Raw genomic sequence first — 21,501 nt, forward strand, 5'->3', positions numbered from 1 at the left:
ACCCACAAAAGTTAAAAAATATACAAATTGTATGAGTAGTTTAAAAAAACCTCTTTCTTAAAGAAAAAAAGAAACTGGAACCATAATTCTCTTTAATGTATTTATTATTCTTAACTGGTTTGGGATTAGTGTTATTTCTGGCCTTGCAGAAGTACAGATGTCTATATTTTCCAATGCTCTGGAAGTTTTATTTTATGGTAGTAAAATATACCAAAAAATTTACTATTATTGACATTTAGCATATTCACAACGTTGTGTAGCAATCACTACTCTCTAGTTCCAGAACATTTTGATTTTCTGGAATGATTTCTGTAACACAGAACTCTCTCATTTGAAGGTAACTTTATGTCCAACACTTTCTATGCCCATCAAATTTCATTTCTACTGGTCTCCTTCCTCTGTTTCTAAGAGAGATGGAGTGTTCTCCATTTACGACTACAGAAATTATGCATTCTTCTCATATATATATATTTTTATAGAGGTGGGGTCTTGCCATGTTGCCCAGGCTGGTCTCTAACTCCCGAGCTCAGGCACTTCTCCCACCTTAGCCTCCCAAAGTGTTGGGATTACAGACGTTGAGCCACCATGCCCGCCCCTCCTCTCATATTTCTAACAGTTCTCACTTTATATATTTCATAGCATGTGGGCATGTCTACCTAAGTTTGCGATCAAAATATTAAATTCTATTCTGATTAGCTTTCTCAATCCAATCTGATCACCTCAATCTATTATTAGGTAAATTTAATCCACTTATATTTCTTTTGACTGTTGATATGTTTGGATGTTTGTCCCCTCCAAATCTCATGTTGAAATGTGATCCCCAATGTTGGAGGTGGGGCCTGGTGGGAGCTGTTAGGTCATGGGGGGCAGATTCCATGGTGCTTAGATTGCTTGGTGTTGTCCTCAGGATGAGTGGGTTCTCCCTCTGAGTTCACGTGAGATCTGGTTGTTTAAAAGTGTGCGGCACCTCCCCACCTCTCTCTTGCTCCTGCTCTCACAATGTGATGTGTCTGCTCCCCTTCACCTTCCACCGTGATTGGAAGCTTCCTGAAGCCTTCACCAGGAGCATGCCAGCACCATGCTTCCTATACAGCCTGCAGAACCGTGAGCCAATAAACCTCTTATAAATTACCCAGTCTCAGGTACTCCTTTATAGTAACACACAAATGGACACACACCAGCCATCTAATTTTGTTTCTTATTTGCCAAGATTTCCTGTTGTTCTCCCCATCCCCAACTGTTCTTTCCTTATGTTGGATTTTGTTGATTTGGTCTTTGCTGTCTTCCCTTTAATGTTTTAGATGTTGGACATCCTTTCTTTTCTCCCAGTGGTCATCCGAAATGCTTAACATGCATATTTAAATGTTACTTTTCTACCAGCATATTAATCAGTGCCGACCCCGTAAATCAAAAATTTCAGCTCGACTTCACTATTTTCGTAGTTTCTCCATCACTGATCACTCCCACCCCTGCTCCCATGTTAAGATCATTGCGGGTATGAGAGATTCATTCATTCACTGAGTGGGCAGTGAATGAGCATATACCAAGAACTGGGCAAATCCAAAGCTCTGGGCATGCAGCACTGAATGTTTCTTACAGAATTCCTACCTTCACAGAAAGAGACAAAAATAGCAAAAATGTATTCTATGTTAGTAGTTCCCCAATATGGGATGGCCTCATTGGGAAGGTGACTTACGAGTAGCAAGAGAACATCAGAGTGTGGGAGAGTCCAAGGGATGAGCACTCCTGGCATGAGGGGCAGCAGGCCTGAGTGGGCACTTGCCTGGCAGGGTCCAGGGAGCTGATGGGCAGTGAGCAAGCGGGCCACTGGCCTTAGCCAAGGCCGCATGCTTAGCCCAGGTCAGTGGAGTATGGGAAGCGTGGTGGGAAATGCTGCAGGGAATCAACCAGGCTGGCTGCTCCAAACCGCTCCTCCTGGTGATCATCCAGATAAATGCCCCAGGTCCCTTCCGCCCTTTGCAGCCACCGTGAAGCTCAGAGTCCCCCCAAACTATCTTCCCTTGGTGGCAGGCTTCTCTGCACATTCTGAGCTGTTTTCCTCCATATTTGTTCTCCTGCACGTCCAATGCAGTCTGCCTTTTTATCCTCAGGAATTCTGCAACATGTTAATATATTCCACTTTTACGGTTTTGTTCTTATTTCTTTTCCAAAACTATCCATTTTAAGGAGCTAGTCCCCAGAGATGACTAGCCACACTACCTTATCTCGAAACAATGCTATGAATACTCACCAACAAAACAATACATGCATTATAAGTTTTATTTATAAGACTGAAACAGACAAGAATATTAGTTTGGGGGTTTTTTCGAATTTAAATTAACTAATAAAGTGGGCAGAATGACACAAAAGCTGCTATTTACAAAAGACAAGTATATGATTGAAGAAGGTCAGTTTTTATTCCAAAACAGGAATAATGAGATATACAAAGTGATCATTTTATAAACATTGATCTAAATATTTAATACTTGTGGACTTTTTTTCTTAGGAAAAAAAGATTGACATCAACTCTTCAGCATCATCTTTTACAATCATTTATTCTTGGATTGTTATCCATTAGAGTGCTTATAAATGTCTAGGATAGATGTGTAAGAATGCATTCTGAGGCCAGGCGCAGTGGCTCATGCCTGTAATCCCAGCACTTTGGGAGGATGAGGTGGGCAGATCACCTGAGGCCAGGAGTTCACAAGACCAGCCTGGCCAACATGGCGAAACCCCATCTCTACTAAAAAAAAAATACAAAAATTAGCTGGGCATGGTGGTGGGTGCCCATAATCCCAGCTACTCGGGAGGCTGAGGCTGGAGAATCACTTGAACCCAGGAGGCAGAGGTTGCAGTGAGCCGAGATCATTGCACCATTGCACTCCAGCCTGGGCAGCAAGAGTGAAACTCCGTCTCGAAAAAAAAAAAAAAGAATGCATTCTGATGATTAAATTGAACTGTCTTTAAACTTTTCCTTCAAGTTATGTGCCACTTCAAAAACAGTGTGGCATTGAGGGTAGGCGAGTGGGAGAAGGGAGACCTGGACTGCAGAGTCCAGAAGCCAGAAATTTGAACTGTACTTCCAGCTCTTTCCAGCAGTGAGAACTTGGAAAGGTAGACTCTTTGCATCTCAACCTTCTCATCTTTCAAAGGGGACTAATAATTCCAATCACACAAGAAAGGACTGAACAAGATGAACAAGATGATCACTGTCCAGGCGCCAGGCAATGGGTGGCCTCTCAACTGTGGCTTTAAAAACCATTCTGGGCCGGGCGCGGTGGCTCACGCCTGTCATCCCAGCACTTCAGGAGGCCGAGGCGGGCGGATCATGAGGTCAGGAGATCGAGACCATCCTGGCTAACATGGTGAAACCCCGTCTCTACTAAAAAACACAAAAAATTAGCTGGGCGTGGTGGTGGGCGCCTGTAGTCCCAGCTACTAGGGAGGCTGAGGCAGGAGAATGGCGTGAACCCGGGAGGCGGAGCTTGCAGTGAGCCGAGATCGCACCACTGCACTCCAGCCTGGGCGACAGAGCAAGACTCCTTCTCAAAAACAAACAAACAAACAAACAAACAAACAAAAAAACATTCTGTCAGTGTGTGAAGGGGTGAGCCCTAAGAAATATATCTCCCTGCCTCCTTCTCTCTTCTGTTCCCACCTCCTCTCTAGTCAAGTGAGATTCTTCCCTGAGGAACCAAACATTAGTAAGAGAAAATGAGCTACTTTAGGAACTGAAAACTAAACTCCAGTAAATTACAGTCATAAGTCTAGTTCTCATCAACTATTTTATATATCACTTTGGTTGTTTTCATTGTTTGTTTCAAGTAAGCAATGTAGTCCTTTCTCCTTTGTAAGGCTAATTTTAGGTCAACCTCTGTTAGCCTTATTTCCTCCCCCCAACCCCCCCCAAAAAAACCCTTTTAGTTTTAAAGAAAGCTTCTTTGCATTTTTGCCCTTTCTAAGAGGTAGGGTATTTACCCTATATTATTTTAATAGGATCATATTTGCTCTGAAGTAAATCAATTTGTTTAACTTTATTAAATTTGATGCCTTTGGGCTAGCCTCTGAAACAGCAAACTTATAGGCAATTAAATAATTGTTATTAAAACGATCTACTTATTTTTTCTTGTCTCCAGCCTTTACAGTTAAAATGTTCCTTTGGAATATTGCTTTGTAGGAGGTTACAGGGGAACCTACTTGGCTGAAATCCCATCTACTGAAATACTGGCACCACTACAAAATAACCCAAGATTCTTTAGAACTAAGAGAATAAAATCAGGTTTGTCCATGGAAGCACACGAATGGCAGGACAGGAAGTAAATCTCTGTTCCTCGTGAAATGGGCTTTAAAACAGCCCAGGGCAATGGGCTGGCCCAGAACTTGGGAGTCTCAAGTTTTCATTCCCACCCACTGCGGAGTCTTTTTCTGGCTCCCAGGACCACAGCCTCCGGGGCCCATGTGTACTAGGAGGGGCTGCGCCTGGACAGTCCCTGGGGTCCATTCCAGTCAAACGCCCCACAGTTCCAGGCCTCCCTTTAGCCTCAACAGCATGAGGGCTCTGAGCACTCATCTCTTCCAGAAAACTCGCCGCTGTCTTCCTCAGATGTGTCGTCCGGTCAGAAAAAAGAGCGGCCGGTCTTCCCTGGCATTGGCGGTCTGGAACTCATCGCGCAGCCGGAACTGCCACTCATCCTCGAGCTCCAGGCGGACGACCGTCTGGCGCAGTGAGCTCCGGTCCTGACAGATGACACACAAGGTCGCACCTGCGTGGACAACGGCAGAGGTGTGGGAAGGGAAAAGGTAAGTTTATCCAGAAGAAAGCGGCTGCCCGGATTCTACTTGCAATGACAAAACAGGGCGCTGCTGGGAAGGGCAGAGACGGCGTCCAAGTCGGCCTCTTGCTTCTTTCGGGATGATGTACAATCAGCGAGACAGGAGTGTGGCTGGGATGTGGCAGGTGTGCGGGGGAGAAAACACGGAGGCAGAAGGAAAGCTGAGCAGGGACTGAACCGAGGTGCGGAGAGGAAGGAGAGAGGCTGGTCGAATCGCAAACCAAGCATCCTCAGCCCCAGCTGGTAGCTCACATACCCCACCCTACCTACCCCACCTTACAGCTCCATCCCCCTCTTCTGCCATCCATCCAGGCCTGGGGCAGCCCCCACTGTCCCACGTGCCAGCCACAAGAATTCTCCTTCTTCTCAACTCCCAGCATGTGGTGACACCTCAACCCGGTCTCCTCCACACTTTCCCTCTCTGCTCCCTCCCCACCTTTGTGTCCAGTCCTCCCTTTAGATGAAATGTTTCCCAAGGCAGAGACTGCTGTAGAAACCTCTTGATCTTTCCCAAGGCCTTAGATGCTGCTGGTGCTCATTCAGTGCCTGCTAGAGGGGAAGGTCAGAGCCAAGGGCCACCAAGGAAAGCGAAGGTCAGCTAGGGATCTGAGCAGGATTGGAAATGTAGACTGGAAATCGTGTTTTCAAGTCATGCAGAACAAGTGCTTGTTATTCTCAACCAAGCTGGTGCAGACAAGAGGAAGACTGGTGTAAAAGCCAAGGTGGTGCGGCACCTCCCAGGACGAGGAGGAAGACTCGTCTACCAGGAGGAAGAGTGTCAGCAATGACTGGGACACTGATGTGAAGGATTTGGGTTGGAAAAGAACACAGATGGCTGGTGCGGTGGCTCACACTGGTAATCTCAACACTTTGGGAGGCTGAGGCAGGTGGATCACCTGAGGTCGGGAGTTCGAGACCAGCCTGGCCAACATGGCGAAACCCTGTCTCTACTAAAAATAAAAAATTAGCTGGGCGTGGTGGCGGGGACCTGTAATCCCAGATACTCAGGAGGCTGAGGCACGAGAATCACTTGAACCCGGGAGGCAGAAGTTGCAGTGAGCCAAGATCGTGCCACTGCACTCCAGCCAAGGTGACAGAGCGAGACTCCATCTCAAAAAAAAGAAAGAAAGAAAGAAAGAAAAGAAACACAAAGGCTAAAAAATGTCTGCAATTCATCTAAAAGAAAGGGGGATGTGTCTTGCCTCTACCCAAACAGGTAAAGGGGAAAGAGAGCCCCCGGGGATCAAATCCCAGCTCTCTTGCACTTCGCTGGGTGGCTGAGGCAGTCACTTCCCGCTCTGATCCTCAGTTTACCCATGGGCAAATAAAGACTAGGACCAAAGGTCCCCTCCTCAGGGTACCCGGTGACTACAGCCATTGAAGACAAGGTGCAGAGTTAAGAGTACAAAAGTTACCTTTCAGAAAATGAAACTTTTTCAAAAAGCTAGCTCCCACAAAAGAGTCACAGAGGTACAGCAGCAGCCCACTGAACAGCAAGTCCGAGCAGCTGATGTTTAAAGAGTGGGGCCTGGAGCTCACATAGCAAACAGAAATCTGAAAAAGAAGAAATCCAAGAGAGGGCACCGTTTTCTATGAAATGCTCAGTAACGTTATACTACAGGTTTGCATCTAGTAAATACCAACTGCTTGGTCCAGCTCAAGATTTTTGGGGGGCCAGAGACAATATTTTCATGTTATTTCCAAATCTGTATCTGCAAAATAAATTCTGGAAGTTTTATCCAGATTTATCTAGTCATGAGTTCATCTAAGAATCAGAATATTTAGGCCGAGTGTGGTGGCTCACACTTGTAATCCCAGCATTTTGGGAGGCCGAGGCGGGTGGATCCCCTGAGGTCAGGAGTTGGAGACCAGCCTGGCCAGCATGGTGAAACCCTGTCTCTACTAAAAATACAAAAATTAGCCAGGCATGGTGGCATGTGCCTGTAATCCCAGCCACTTGGGAGGCTGAGGCAGGAGAATCACTTGAATCTGGGAGGCAGAGGTTGCAGTGAGCTGAGATTGTGCCATTGCACTGCAGCCTGGGCAACAAGAGCGAAACTCCATCTCAAAAAAAAAAAAAAAAATGTTTGGGCATCAGAATTGGGCTGACTTCCTATCTTCTTACTTCCGGGCAAAGCACCTCAGCTCTCTCAGCTGAACAGCAAAAGCTATAAAGTGGGGTCAACCCCGAGATGAAGGAGTTGAGGACTTAGGATTCAGAGTACCAGATTCCAGCCCATTGGTTCTAGAGATTTCTCTGAATTAGGGATTCGACAGCACCCTCTCTGAAAGTCACCTGAGATCCCAGGTTCAGGTAACAGTCGACAGACAGCACTGGGTGGTCATGGTTCTTCAGGGACAGCGGGAAGAAGAGGTGGCTGTGGTGCTGCAGGAACTTCTCCAGCAGGAGCTGGGCGGGCGCCGCGAGGAACGTGTGCTTGCTGTCTGGGGCACAGATGTACTGGGCCGGCACGACCGCCGCAGAGTTATCAGACACCTGCACGGGAAGGGGGGTGTCAGGCCACTACCGCCCTGAAGGGCGAGGACCTTCCCACGGCTTCTGGGCTGCACTGGTGGCCCAGGCATGGAAGCTTGTGTCGCTCAGGGGAATGAACTGAGAACACATACTTCAAGAATAAACTTCTCTGTTGAGAAAGATTAGGTTTTACTCAAAGGAAACATGAAAGAGACATGTCAAAACGAATCAACGCAATCAGTAAGAATTATAGACACTGATCATTCCATGCCGGAAACCGGCTTTCTGGTCTAGAGAAAACAAGAGAACCCGTGGATCTGGGGGATGCAAGCCTCTGGGAGTGGCCAGCTCCCCACCAAAGATCCTGTCCCCGTCCCGCCCAGCCCCGGGGCTCTTCCCACCCACAGCCGGCATCTGAGCCACAGGCTCTTGCTCCATCACCAACACGTTTACATCTATGTAAATGACTCTCGCTGGCTTCCCTCCTGTGAGTCCTAGAGAAAAGTCTGGAACTTTCCCATAGCTGGGAAGGCCTGCCTACTTCCCCAGCTCCTCTCCGTCATCCTCCTTCCCTTCCTCCATACCGACCTCCTGGCTCCTACCCTTCTGCACCTTCACCCACTGAAGGCATCCTGTCCCTGCCCCTGCCTCTGACCCTGCCCCTGCCTCTGACCCTGCCTCTGTCCCTGCCCCTGCCCCTGCCTCTGTCCCTGCCCATGTCCCTGACCCTGCCTCTGTCCCTGCCCCTGCCTCTGTCCCTGCCCCTGCCCCTACCCCTGCCCATGTCCCTGTCCCTGCCTCTGTCCCTGCCCCTGCCTCTGCCCCTGTCCCTGCCCATGTCCCTGCCCCTGCCTCTGTCCCTGCCCCTGCCCCTGCCTCTACCCCTGCCCCTGCCTCTACCCCTGCCCATGTCCCTGTCCCTGCCTCTGTCCCTGTCCCTGCCTCTGTCCCTGCCCCTGCCTCTGTCCCTGCCCATGTCCCTGCCCCTGCCTCTACCCCTGCCCATGTCCCTGCCCCTGCCTCTGCCTCTGCCCCTGCCCCTGCCTCTGTCTCTGCCCCTGCCCCTGCCTCTGCCCCTGCCTCTGTCCCTGCCCCTGCCTCTGTCCCTGTCCCTGCCTCTGTCCCTGTCCCTGCCTCTGCCCCTGCCTCTACCCCTGCCCATGTCCCTGCCCCTGCCTCTGCCCATGCCCCTGCCCATGTCCCTGCCCCTGCCTCTGCCCATGCCCCTGCCCATGCCCCTGCCTGGGCACGCGGCTCACTCTCTTCCTCCAGGTCTCTGCTTTAACATCACTTCCCCAGGGACTCCCACAGACTCAGGTCTCCCCGCGACACACTTCACCTTTGTGGTGCTTCTCCCGATGGCCCTTAACTAGCCATGTGTCTAACATCTGCCCCAGCTGCTGGGCTGTGTACTCCTGAGCATGGGGATTGGCTGCTCACTAAATATTTAGTGAATAAATGAAAACAATGCAGTGATTTCACTCACATGAAAGATTATAAGACATGACTAGCTTTCTTATGTATAACCAATATGCAATTGAACATAATAGAAAATTAAGATTATGTTCAAATAATAAAGATAAAATACCTAAGAGTTTAAAAATGACACTGAAGGACATAAAAGAAAAGTTCATTTTAAAGGCACATCTGGCCCTTTGGTGGAGACCTGGTAAAGGTGTCTGTTCTCCCTGATTAAACAACAAACCTCACACAATTTTAAGATCTCAATGATGCTGTAAGTGGGGGCCTTTATTTAAAGGTCTTGTTACTTTGCAAAAGAAATGAGGAGAGGCCCCACACTCCCTGAAAAGGGGCAATCCCTGCCTCTGGGGGTCAGTGGAGATGGAGCTGGTGTCCCAATTCAGATCCAGCCCACCTCAGCATAGCTAACTCCATCAGGAGTTTACAGAGACAAGGAGGGATAGAGGCTGGAAAGTCAGCTGGTGGCATTAGGGCAGGATCAAGACAGGCAGAAGTGACAGAGAAAGGGGCTCTGGCCCACGTGACTGGGGAGAACTTCGGGCAGAGACACACCTGCTGCATTGCTTCCTGGAAGACACAGAGCTATCAAGACTTGCTGTGATTTTACATCTTAATTCCCCAGGCCTGCTCAGCTGGAACACACATAATCATACCAGGTCTCTGCCCACCCTGAGGCTGCCCAGTAGACACACAGTATGACCACGGGGCCAGCCTGCACAGCCATTCAAATAGTTATGCAACCAGGCACCATCCCAGGGGCCCAAGGAAGAGCGTGGCCTGAGACCTCACCCAGCTGGGGTGGGTGAGAACACACAGGAAGGTTTGGTTGTAGCCTTGCACCCAGCAGAAGCTTGCAGGATACTGGTTAATATCAGAGGTAGAAGAGAGACCCCATGGACCCTGTCATTTCCCAGGGCTCAATGCCGATTAAAAACCTTTACTGACCCCACCGAGTAGGGCCCTGCCCCATGCACTTGAAAGAAACATGGCCTCCCTCGATGGCTCCTACTCTCAGTGTGCATGCCAGGGCAGCCCAGGCGGTGGACACAGAGGCCTGCCCAGCAGCGAGGAGCTCACCTTGGATGTGATGTGGAAGGACCTGTGGCCGCCCACCACGATCTGCTTCTTCATCACGCTGAAGCGGTTGAACCGGCAGAGCAGGAGGCCAGCGCTGTGCACCCGCAGGTTGAAGTCTACATCGTCACACAGGAACCTACTCAGGGCCAGAGGAGGGGTGGGTCTGATGGGGCACAGCTCACACCCTCCGTCACTGCCCCCAGCACCTAGAGTGTGGGTCCCCATCGTAGGGGGCTATGAAGGTGGAGTGGGCTTCATTCTTGCCTCAAGACCTTCCTTACTCTAGGGGAAATATGAGGCAAAACAGACAACGAAAACCCACAAGACAGAGAGGGCCATCTCTGCACGGGAAAGGCAGTGTGTACCTCATGCTTAAACCACACAAGGTGATGACCAGAGGCCAAAGACCAAGTGCACGTGAGAAATGTTACCAACACGACCTCACGCATCGGTGAAAAAGAAAGCAACCAAAAACCTCCCAGGGTAAAAACATGAGCTGCTTTTTACAGCTAAGAAGAATAGGGCTTGGAGTTGAGTGGCCTGCCTGCGCTGCAAAGATAATATGCAGCAGAACCCCAGTTCCTGGAGGCTCAGTCAGTCTGGCTCCAAAACCCACCCTCTTTGAGAGGCTGACGCAGGCCGTGGCCCACTGCCCAGCGTAGAGAGGTACTCCACGAACACTAAGCAATTGAATCCTCTGGAGATGTGAGCACTTCTGTGACTAGATATGTACAGAAACCTACAGAAATTATCATTTTCTTCAGTGCTAAAGCTCCTAAAAAGCAACGTATTGGGAGAATGAACCAAAAAGGCAAGAAAAACACATAGTCCAATATAACTCACTCAATAAAGCATCATGAGAATTGGTGAATGAAGCTGAATGATCTGCAAATACTCAAAATTATTCAGCACTAAAAAAACTGGGACAATGAAGAGAAAGGCCAGGTCAGTGCTCACAGCCAGGACGCCTCTGCAGCCCGAGGCTGCCCTCACTCAGGACTCTGCACCCCCAGGGCCGCCGCCTCCTCTGCCCCAGGTGCAGGAGCTCACCGGTTCTGGTTGTACTGCACGTTCTGGGTCAGGTCCACGTTCAGGATGATGAAGTTGTGCACGTGGCAGCGGGAGAAGGGCTCTCGCACCTCACTGGCCCGGGTCTTGCTGGACCACTTCCGCAGGCCCAGCAGGGCATAGTGCATGATGTTGGGGGCCGCCTCGATGTGCTGCATGATGTGCTTCAAAGACACATTCCTTTCCGACCAGGAGAACTCTCTGCTTGAAGGAGGGAGAGTGAGTCCCTAGGCTGCCACACGAGCAGCAGCAAGGTCCTTGCGACCAGGCAGTGTGGCACCGGCTCTCAGACTGCCATGAACACCTGGACGGGCCGGTGCCCCGCACAGTCCCCCCCAGGGCCAGGCACCCTGCTGGGCGCTTCCCACGGGTGCTCATTTCTTCTATGTGCTGAACACATTTGCAGACCATAATTTAGTCAATTCTCACAACAACCCCATGGCATAGGTATTAATCACAGATGAGGAAACTAGAACCCAACATGATTTAGCCATTTGCCTAAAGCCACACAGCAAATAAAAATAAAGCTAGGAGTCAGCAGTCAGGCTAGTGAGGAGGGGTGGGGCTGGGGGCAGCAGGAAGGGATTTTCTGGGGGGCAGCAATGTCCCTTTCTTAATATCAGAGTAGGTTAAATGAATGTGTTCAGCTTGGGAACACATGTATTATATGTATATGTATTATACTTTCCTTTTTGTCTATATATTATACTAAATGGATAGTGTGATTTTCTGTATTATACTTCAATAACAATTTCTTTTTCTTTTCTTTTCTTTTTTTTTGAGACGGATTCTGGCTCTGTCTCCCAGGCTGGAGTGCAGTGGCGCCATCTCCACTTACTACAAGCTCCGCCTCCCAGGTTCATGCCATTCTCCTGCCTCAGCCTCCCGAGTAGCTGGGACTACAGGTGCCCGCCACCATGCCCAGCTAATTTTTTTTGTATTTTTAGTATAGACAGGGTTTCACCGTGTTAGCCAGGATGGTCTCGATCTCCTGACCTCGTGATCCACCCGCCTCAGCCTCCCAAAGTGCTGGGATTACAGGCGTGAGCCACCGCGCCCGGCCCAATAACAATTTTTTAAAATTAAAAGCAAGCCAGGCTTGGCACATGAGCTCACTTTTACCACACCCAGGGCTCTGGGAACCACAACCACCCCTTTTACTATGAGAGGCCCTCCGGTCTTCCAGGGGTGGGCACATTCCCCATACAAAGAGGGCACACTCGGTCATCATTAGTAGGGTAGCAGGAGGTGGTGCTCTCAGGTTACCTCACCTGCTTCTCTCCCCAGCAGAGTTGACGTCCACCACGTTCCACATCACGCAGGAGTCATCAGAGATCACAATGAAAGGCCAGATGTCCTGCGGCTTGATCCCCAGCTCCTCCTGCCGGTTCCGCTCGAGCTCCAGGTTATGGTAGGACAGCTCCTTGATGAGGAAATGGGCGGCACCTGCAGTGGGCGAAGCAACTGGACTCAGGGCTGACCTGCACCCACACCCACAGCAGACAGACCCCAGGCAGACCTGCTGTCGAGGCGCCCAGACAAGCCAGCTCCGACCTTCCTGACATGAATCACCTGCCACAAAACACAGCCCATGGGCTAGGGAGAGAAAACTACAGGGAGGAAAACACTCCTCTCCAGGTGGAACACAAATTTGCTTTCTTATGCTTTCTTCTCTAACGATTGAAAATATCAATTTGGCCAGGGGCAGTGGCTCACGCCTATAATCCCAGCAGTTTGGGGGGCCGAGGCAGGCCAATCACCTGAGGTCAGGAGTTTAAGACCAGCCTGGCCAACATGGTGAAACCCTGTCTCTACAAAAATGCAAAAATTAGCCAGGCGTCATGGCTGGTGCCTGTAATTCCAGCTACTCAGGCAGCTGAGGCGGGAGAATCGCTTGAACCCATAAGATGGAAGTTGCAGTGAGCCGAGATCACGCCGTTGCACTCCAGCCTGGGTGACAGAACGAGACTCAATCTCAAAAAAAAAAAAAAAAAGAGAGAGAGAGAGAGACGAAAGAAGAAAGAAAGAAAGAGAGAGAGAGAGAGAGAGACGAAAGAAGAAAGAAGAGAGAGAGAGAGAGAGAGAGAGAGAGAGAGAAAGAAAGAGAAAGAAAGAAAGAAAGAGAAAGAAAGAAAATTGATTAAATGGATAACGAAACACTGGGCACAGGTGCGGGTAGAAGACTGCATAAAAAAGTCAAACAAAATGAAAATAGCTTTAAAAGTCCCAAAATAAAAGGCCTGATGTCACATGTTTAACTTTTGTCTCTAGAATACTCTCTCAAGTGTTCGTTCACGGAGTTTGACTGAGTAGATGATGTTAAAGGACACTCACCAACTCCAGCGCTGTTGAAGATGCTGGGGAGCACCAGCATGATGTGGTTGGGCCAATATTTCTTATAAATTGCCATCTCATATTCCTTGACAACCAGCACGTGCAAATGGCTGGCACCATCCATTGCATGGTACAGATTAAAGAGCCCATGTTCATGACGGCCGGTGGTTGGAGTGAATGTCGGACTTTTTATATATTCGTGGCTCTGCAAAGTACAGGTATCATGAGGTAGAGTGTTTGTAAACGTGGCTGCAATTGTTCCCTTGACATGTGACTCTGCAGCATTTTCCATCAAAGAATGATGACCATTCCCATACTGCTGGAATTTTCAGCCTTGTGACTTGCTTTTACCAGTAAAAGGGAGGAAAAATGGCCTTGTGCCAGTCCTGGGCATAGCCGCAAGAGGACGTACATGTTCCATGCCCTCTCAGAACTCTCCCATGCACAAACCAGGGCTAGCCTGCTGGACGATGAGAGACCACATGGAGGAGAGCTGAACAGCCCAGCTGAGGCCACCAGCCAGCCCGCAGACAACCTGCTGGCTCACTATCGACACGAGTGAGTGAGTACAACGGAGCCCAGAAAACCATCCAGCTGAACTAAGCCCAAACTGCTAGCCCACAGATTCCAAAGCTAATGCTTATTTGGGAATACGTAGGCAACAGAAATTAACTGGCATATAGCAATTAACCAAATTCATTACCCTCTCATATTAGAATCTAATATTGTGCCCGAAGCACACATTATTCTTGTATGTCTTTAATTTTCCATACACTATGAACGCACAACACCCCCCAGTCACTGCCCCATAGAGCTTAGCTATCCACTCGGGTTGTTATATCTTTTATGTAAATAACTGTTTTCTTCAACTCCTTCTTCAACAGTAAGTTCATCTGGCAGAACTAGGCCTTCTGCTCCCTCTGAATTCCTCAAAGTACCTGCCACAACACTGTGCATGCAGCTGGTGCTCATGGCCAGCTCCGCCAGGAAGGCTGGAAGGTGAGTGGAGTGGTGGAGAAACCCCAGCTCTCATATTTCACCCATGGAATTTCACTGCAACACCCAACCCCAGCCCGTGGTAGGAGGTACCTAACAATGAAGTCCTCTTGGGTACATTACAAATATTTTCATTGCTTAATAACAGGCTGCTAGGTCTGAAAGGCCAGGTGCAACTCCACAGGTGCCTAGCACTCTGGAGAAGGAAAAGCAGCTTCTCCACATGGCCTGCCTTGAGTGGGGCTGGTTAAAGAGCAGCCAAATGACTCGGAGGCGATCAGGTGAGCACTGTCAAACCAAAAGCTCTACAAGGAGCATCTCCGTAAGAATGGTGAGAGACAATGGAACATTCAGAACGATCTCTTCAAAAGATAAAGGAAATGTGTCTTTTAGAGAGACACACTGAAATATCTATATCTATGGGTATAAATATGTGTAGGTAGATGACATGATTTGAGGTCTAGGGTTTACTTCCAAACAAAACAGGAAGGCAGAAGAGGAGAGAGGGACAGATGAAACAAGGCTGGCCATGAGTTAGCAATTGCTGGAGTTGGTAATGGGCCCTAGGGATTCACTGTGCTGTCCTATCTACCTAAGCCTATGCAAAATGTTACCTGGCAGAGCATTCAAGAAAAGACAGGGAGGGGATGAACATCTACCCAGCTCCTGTTATCTTCCGGACACGGAGCTAGGGCCTTTCATCAGTTTTTCCAAACAGTTCTCACCACAAGCTTTTACAAGTTGCTACTGTCCAACGTTACAATGAGGAAACCAAGGCTTGTAGATATTAAGTGACATGTTCAAATAACAAAACTAGTAAATGGTAGAGCAAGGCTGAGGCTTGAATTGGAGTGACTCCAGAGCCCGTGTGCGACACCAGCCTCCTCCAAGTTCAGTCCCTGTATCAGTGTCTGCACTCCCTCACAGGAAGCTCTATCTCTAGTCCCCGGCTCAGTCCCCAGTTGAAGCCACTTGGATCTGCCCCACTAGGTCTCTGAGCCAGTACCTTGTCTGTCACGAGGGGCAGTCGCATGCTCTCCAGCTGGCCTCCAGGTTGGCTGAAGACAAAGTGGTGCTCCTTGGACTTGGGGATGATGAAGTGCAGCTGGATCTCTTCTCCTAGCATGGAGTAAGAGAAGGCAAAGGCGTGCAGGGTGGACTCATACAGCTGGGGTGTGGGGGAAAGGACAGAGCTTGCCGTCAGAGTCCAGCCTGCTTCCCAGAAGACCCCAGGCCCACTCTGCTGTGACAATGTGCAGCTCACAGTCACCACTTCCCTACAGCACAAGAAACCCACGGGGTGACTCCAGTGCAAAGTGCAGACACCCAGGTCTGTTGACAGGGCAAGCATGCCCGAGGCCACACACCCACGGCGAGAGCCTGCTCCCATCCTCAGTCCGCATGGGGCCTCACCCAGCTGTGCCATGCAGGCATCAAGCTTTCTGGTCCCCGTGGCTTTGAACCAGAGCCCTGTTCTGGGTCACCAACTCAAGCATTCATGCTACAGAGCTCATTTTTAATTCTAATAAATGTATTTTTCCATCATAGTTACATGCAATCGCATATTAACACTAGCTGCATATGCTTGGACACTCCCATAACACGGCTCGCCAGGCACCGTTCTGTCCTGTGTGCTGCGATTAACAATCCTACAAAGCAGTACTGTCATTATCCCCATTTTACAGATGTGAAAACTGACATTCAGAGACCTTGGGCTCTGTCACCAAGTCACCAAGTCTGGCTGCGCCCTTAGTCACCTCCTCCAGCTTCCACTTTCCAGGAGCCTCACACCTCACATCTGTGCACGTGCTGCTCTGGGTGTGACCTCCAGCCCAGCTTTGCCCTGAGCTTGAACATCCTCTTAGGACCCCATCGACCCACGGCCCTCCCCACTGACATCCCCTCCTAGCATGTGCTATGCATGCATCCCAGGATCTGCAGGGGAGGAGGCAGACAAGCACACACTGCTTTAATCTCGGCCATGGCTCTTCTAGACCCACAGAGCCCTTTCTTTGGGAGCAGAGATGAGGGAGAAAGGGATTTTGACTGGGGGAGGCAGTTAAGGAGGACACACTGAGGCAGTTTCATAAAAAAGGTCAAGGGAGCCTTGGGAGGCAAAGAAAAAGAAAACAGAACGAGCAGGTGCAGGCCACATGGAGACGGCAGCCAGGGGGCCACGCAGCCTCTGCACCCGCACCAGCTGGTTTCAAGCCCCCTCACCATCCCAGGCATGCTCCTCTTCCACTGTGGCCCCCAGACCTGCGCACCCCTGAGAACACAGGCCAGGCGCAGCCCAGCCGGCTGCCTCTCCTCCTCCTCTGCGCTCTGGTGTCTGTTGATGCAGCCAGAGGTCCTGATGGCACCACCCACTCCTGACACTGACAGGGATGAGTGGGGACTGACACCCTTCAGTCCCTTTCAGTAAGGACATGTTTTCACGCATGTTTTTGTTTGCCTTGAAAGAAAAACTGTATCTCCAAGAAACAAAACATTAGGAGAGTTTATCTGGAACAAATGGGATTACTGATTATTTTGACCCTCAAAAACTGCTCGTATGTCCTTTCTTTCATCTACAGTACAATTGCATACTCAAACAATGAGTACTGCGTCCCCGGCAGCCAAGCTCAAGGCCAGGCAGACAGGGGCTGCTTCCCTCTGCAAAAGGGATGGAAAGAGAGGCCAGTGCTCTTGCCTCGGGCCTTTCTGAAAGCAGCCCAGGACATCAGCTACCCTACATGCCTCTGCTCCCCAGCCAGGAATCTGACTAGCTCCCACCAACTCTGGCTCTCTCCCTCCGCCCCTCTCTCCCTTGCTTGGGTCTGAAATGAAAAGAAATATTCAATGTAAAATAAATCCTCTCCCCTGTTTATAAATAACCAGCCTCACAGGCCCTCCATACACCTCCATGGGACTAAGAGACCAGTCTAAACACGGCTCTGCCCACACTGGGCTCCACTTGGAATTCCTACTGAAAGAGTCCTCGTTCCTCCCCACAGTACCCACCAGGCATTTTGTGGTCTGGCCACTGCCTGCCCTCCGAGTTTCATGGCTGAGTGTACCCACCCCAAAGTCTGGGTTCCAGAAACACCCAACCCACATCACTTCCCATCCCCTGGAAACCCCATCTCCCCTCTCCCACACATGCTGTCCCTCTCCATTCATCTTATTAATTCTTGGCCCCTTAGCAAATTCTTATTAATTCTTCCAAATCTTCTCTCTTCTGCTCCCCACCCAAACAGGATCCTCATTTATAAAACAGGGACAATGAAATTTTAGTGTGAAGTAAATAGGACACTAGACAGGACAGTTCCCATCCAGCGCACCTTGAGTGGCTTGCAGGTGTGGCTTCAGGTGACCCACCAGGGCCTGAGGCAGCCAGAGCCCTGGGTCAGGAGCCTTATCCATTTCTATGTGTCCAGGATAAATATTTTCTATTGCATAAAAGGTTGGGAGAGACTGATATATAAAAAGTGCCTAGGCACATTGCCTGGCATGCAGTAGGTGCTCAATAAATGCAAATTCCTCCTCTTATCAATGGATTTCTGTGCCTCAACCATAGTACTCCTTTTGCCTGCTTCATATCATTAGGTTTTGCTTATGTGCACATCTCCTTCCTAGACTGAGCATGGAGGATGGGAACAGAGTTGATTCAGCTCTGCACCCCCAGTGCCTGGTACAGAATAAGCACCTGGTGAGCATCTGCTGCATTGGACTAACTTCTGAAAGCACTGGGACCTAAAGATGACGACCACCTCCACGGTCGGGTAACCTGGCCACTGATAAACACACAACCCCAGGAGAACCATGGTGCTCTAGTTCCAGCAATCATTTCACAGACAATTGAAGGGAACGGAGGATGCAAGCAGACCAGGAAGCCAGGGCTTCCAGAATTCTCTATCTCCCACTCTGGAATGAAAGCGCGAGAAAGCAGGGGAACGGACGATGTGGGCCAAGGTGAAATGCCTGGTGGGAAGCTGCTGGGGCCTACCTGGTAGCGGGGGTGGAAGCCCATGTACTGGTGGCACTGCTCACAGTGGTGGTAAGTGTTGTACGCTGCATACTTGGACAGTCTCATCCGTGCCGTCTGACGCCGCACATAAAGGTCCTCCGGCTTCCGGGACATCCCTCTGTCTGCACCAAATTCCCGAGGATTAAAAAGCAGCAGGGAGCAAAGCAAACATTATCCCCTGCCTGCTCAAACAGAAACCAAAAATGCTCAAAATGACCAGACAACAGGATTCTGTCTGGTTGGGGAGGACTGCCTCTCACCTCCCTTGGCCCTGACGTGACAGCTGGTCAAAGGAGACAACGAAGGACCACAAAGTGTCAGTGGAATAAACTAATTAAGGCACTGTCCATATCATGTCTTACTGTAGACTAAAAATATTTCATCAGCACCTATGTAAAGATCCACTATACAACAATTTAAATCGATTGCCAACTTAACATGCCAGCTCTGAATGCAGATGAACTGCCCCTTGTTTTTCTTTTTTTGTTCGATTTTTGGAGACAAGGTCTTGCTCTGTTGCTCAGGCTGGAGTACAGTGGCATAAACTCAGCTCAGTGCAACCTCTGCCTCGCAGGTTCGAGTGATTCTCCTGCTTCAGTCTCCTGAGTAGGTGGGATTACAGGTGCATGCCACCACACCTGGCTAATTTTTGCATTTTTTGTAGAGATGGGGTTTCGCCATGTTGGCCAGGCTGGTCTCGAACTCCTGACCTCAGGTGATCCACCCACCTCAGCCTTCCAAAGTGCTGAGATTACAGGCGTGAGCCACCACACCCAGCCCCTGCTTGTTTTTCAAATGACCTCGCTGATTAAGATTTTAACACTCAGCGTTCATTAGAGACTGGCCTATGAGAAGGATCCTCAGTGCAAGGGATCTATTCTGAGAGCAAGGACAATAAAGTTGTTGGTTTAAAATGGAGATTGGTGGGTCATTGATATGGTTTGTCTGTGTCCCCACCCAAATCTATCCTGAATTGTAGCTCCCATAATTCTTACATGTTGTGGGAGGGACCTGATGGGAGATAACTGAATCACGGGGGCAGTTTCCCTAATACCGTTCTCATGGTACTGAGTAAGTCTCACGAGATGCAATGGTTTTCTAAGGGGTTTCCCCTTTTGCTGGGCTCTCATTCTCTCTTGCCTGCTGCTATGTAAGATGTGCCTTTCACCTTCCACCATGATTGTGAAGCCTCCACAGCCACGTGGAACTGTGAGTCAATTAAGCCTCTTTTTCTTTATAAATTACCCAGTCTGGGGTATGTCTTTATCAGCAGTGTGAAACGGACTAATACAGTCATTTCCTTTCTCAAGGCATTTACCAAACTTTTCTAGTCTAAGTTTATAATCGCAATGGCCCTGGTACACTGCAGTGCCAGCACACCATGGATGTTGGGGATCCCTAAGGGAGGGAAAAATCAAGACGCCGGGGGAGGAGAGGTGAACATGTGTACTCATTTTGACAATTCCAAATTAATAAGTAAACATACACATCTTTTATCCTCTATTAACCACAGCCTTCAGAATATTCCAACGGTGACAAATCAGCAAGGGTGTCATCATCGTCACTTAGTACTTCCTGAGCAACACTCTTCAATTCACAGGTTTTGCATTCCTCCCTTCCTTATACAGGGAGGTGGTGACCTCAGTTCTGTACTAGGTATGGCAGGTTAATTCGTCACCACCTGATTTCATGCCTAACAAAATCCAGCTCATCCCTTTAAGAGGCTGTGCCCATGCACTCTGGAAGATGAAATGAGAGATTCAAAGTCTGACCTTCACTCTTTATACTCTGGTAGTGCGAACAAATCAGGCTGGCATCTTCATACTTTGGGTCGTGAATGATGTAGTCAAAGGGCAACTTCTTGAACAGCTCCAGGTCTGGCCAGGGGTCGCTAAGCTGGAGATAATGCCAGTCAGATTCTTCTCTGAGGTCTACAAGATTGGTAGAAACATAGATGTGACAAAATAGGAAGTGAAAATGATTTACAGTCATGCGTCACTAAACAACACAGAATACGTTCTGAGAAATGCGACATCAGGAGATTTTGTCACTGTGCTAACATCCTAGAGTGCACTTACACACACATACACGGCACAGCCTGCTACACACTAGGTTATGTGGTGTAGCCTACTGGTCTTGGGCTACAAACCTGTGAGCATGGGTGTCCAATCTTTTGGATTCCCTGGGCTACACTGGAAGAACTGTCTTGGGCCACACATAAAATACATTAACACTAATGATAGCTGTTGAGCTTAAAAAAAAAAATTGCAAAAAAAATCTCGTAATGTTTTCAGAAAGTTTACAAATTTATGTTGGGCTGCATTCAAAGCTGTCCTGGGCCACATGCAGCCTGTGGGTTGGACAAGCTTGCTATACAGCACATTATTGCACTGAATACTGCAGGTAATTGTAACACAATGTGAAGCATTTGTGTATCTTGGCCAGGCGTGGTGGCTCATGCCTGTAATCCCAGCACTTTGGGAGGCCGAGGCAGGTGGATCACCTAGGGTCAGGAGTTCGAGACCAGTCTGGCCAACATGGTGAAACCCTATATCTACTAAAAATACAAAAATCAGCTGGGCATGGTGGTGGGTGCCTGTAATCCCAGCTATTCGGGAGGCTGAGGCAGGAGAATGACTTGAACCCAGGAGGCAGAGGTTGCAGTGAGCCGCGATCTCGCCATTGCACTCCAGCCTGGGCAACAAGTGCAAAACTCCATCTCAAAAAAAAAAAAAAAAAAAAGAATTTGTGTATCTAAACATAGAAAAGGCATGGGGGAAATATGGTATAAAAAATGTAGAACCATTTTTTATGTAGAACCTGCAAGAACCATGCATGGGGCTTGCAGGACTGGCAGTTGTTCGGGTGAGTCAGTGAGTAAGTGGTGAGCAAATATGAAGGCCTGGAACATGGCCATGCACTACTGGAGACTTTACACTCTCCTCTTAGAATACACTCGATTTATAAACGATATTTTTCTTTCTTCAATAATAAGTTAACCTTAGCTTACTATAACTTTTTTACTTTATAACCTTTTTAACTTTTTGACTCTTTTGTAATAACACTTAGCTTAAAACAAACACATTGTACAACTGATCAAAAATGTCTTCCTTCTTGATATCCTTATTCTATGAGCTTAATATTTTAATTTTTCTACTTGTATTTGTTTTTGTTGTTGTTGTTTTTTCTTGAGACAGAGTCTTGCTCTGTCACCCAGGCTGGAGCGC

General features: G+C 48.8%; 1 protein-coding gene across 9 annotated transcripts in view; it reads right to left on the minus strand.

Annotated features, from left to right (window-relative positions):
- Positions 1–1,661: 1,661 nt before the first annotated feature.
- Positions 1,662–21,501, minus strand: part of GREB1 (growth regulating estrogen receptor binding 1) — a 162,845-nt gene continuing 143,005 nt past the window's right edge. For 3 of the 9 annotated variants that reach the window (XM_054548386.2, XM_054548387.2, XM_054548385.2), the window contains exons 24-33: positions 20,047–20,205; positions 18,254–18,396; positions 15,272–15,433; positions 13,270–13,474; positions 12,207–12,381; positions 10,918–11,136; positions 9,868–10,003; positions 7,129–7,329; positions 6,248–6,386; positions 1,674–4,763 (exon numbers count right to left, since the gene is read on the minus strand). In XM_054548386.2, the coding sequence (XP_054404361.1) occupies positions 4,600–4,763; positions 6,248–6,386; positions 7,129–7,329; positions 9,868–10,003; positions 10,918–11,136; positions 12,207–12,381; positions 13,270–13,474; positions 15,272–15,433; positions 18,254–18,396; positions 20,047–20,205 (1,703 nt within the window). In that variant the 3' untranslated portion in view covers positions 1,674–4,599. Of the gene's footprint in view, positions 4,764–6,247; positions 6,387–7,128; positions 7,330–9,867; positions 10,004–10,917; positions 11,137–12,206; positions 12,382–13,269; positions 13,475–15,271; positions 15,434–18,253; positions 18,397–20,046; positions 20,206–21,501 lie in introns of those variants that run through there. The other 6 variants (XM_054548394.2, XM_054548389.1, XM_054548390.2 and 3 more) reach the window with 6 other exon arrangements.

This window comes from Pongo abelii, chromosome 12, assembly GCF_028885655.2.
Source record: "Pongo abelii isolate AG06213 chromosome 12, NHGRI_mPonAbe1-v2.0_pri, whole genome shotgun sequence".
NCBI lineage: Eukaryota > Metazoa > Chordata > Mammalia > Primates > Hominidae > Pongo > Pongo abelii.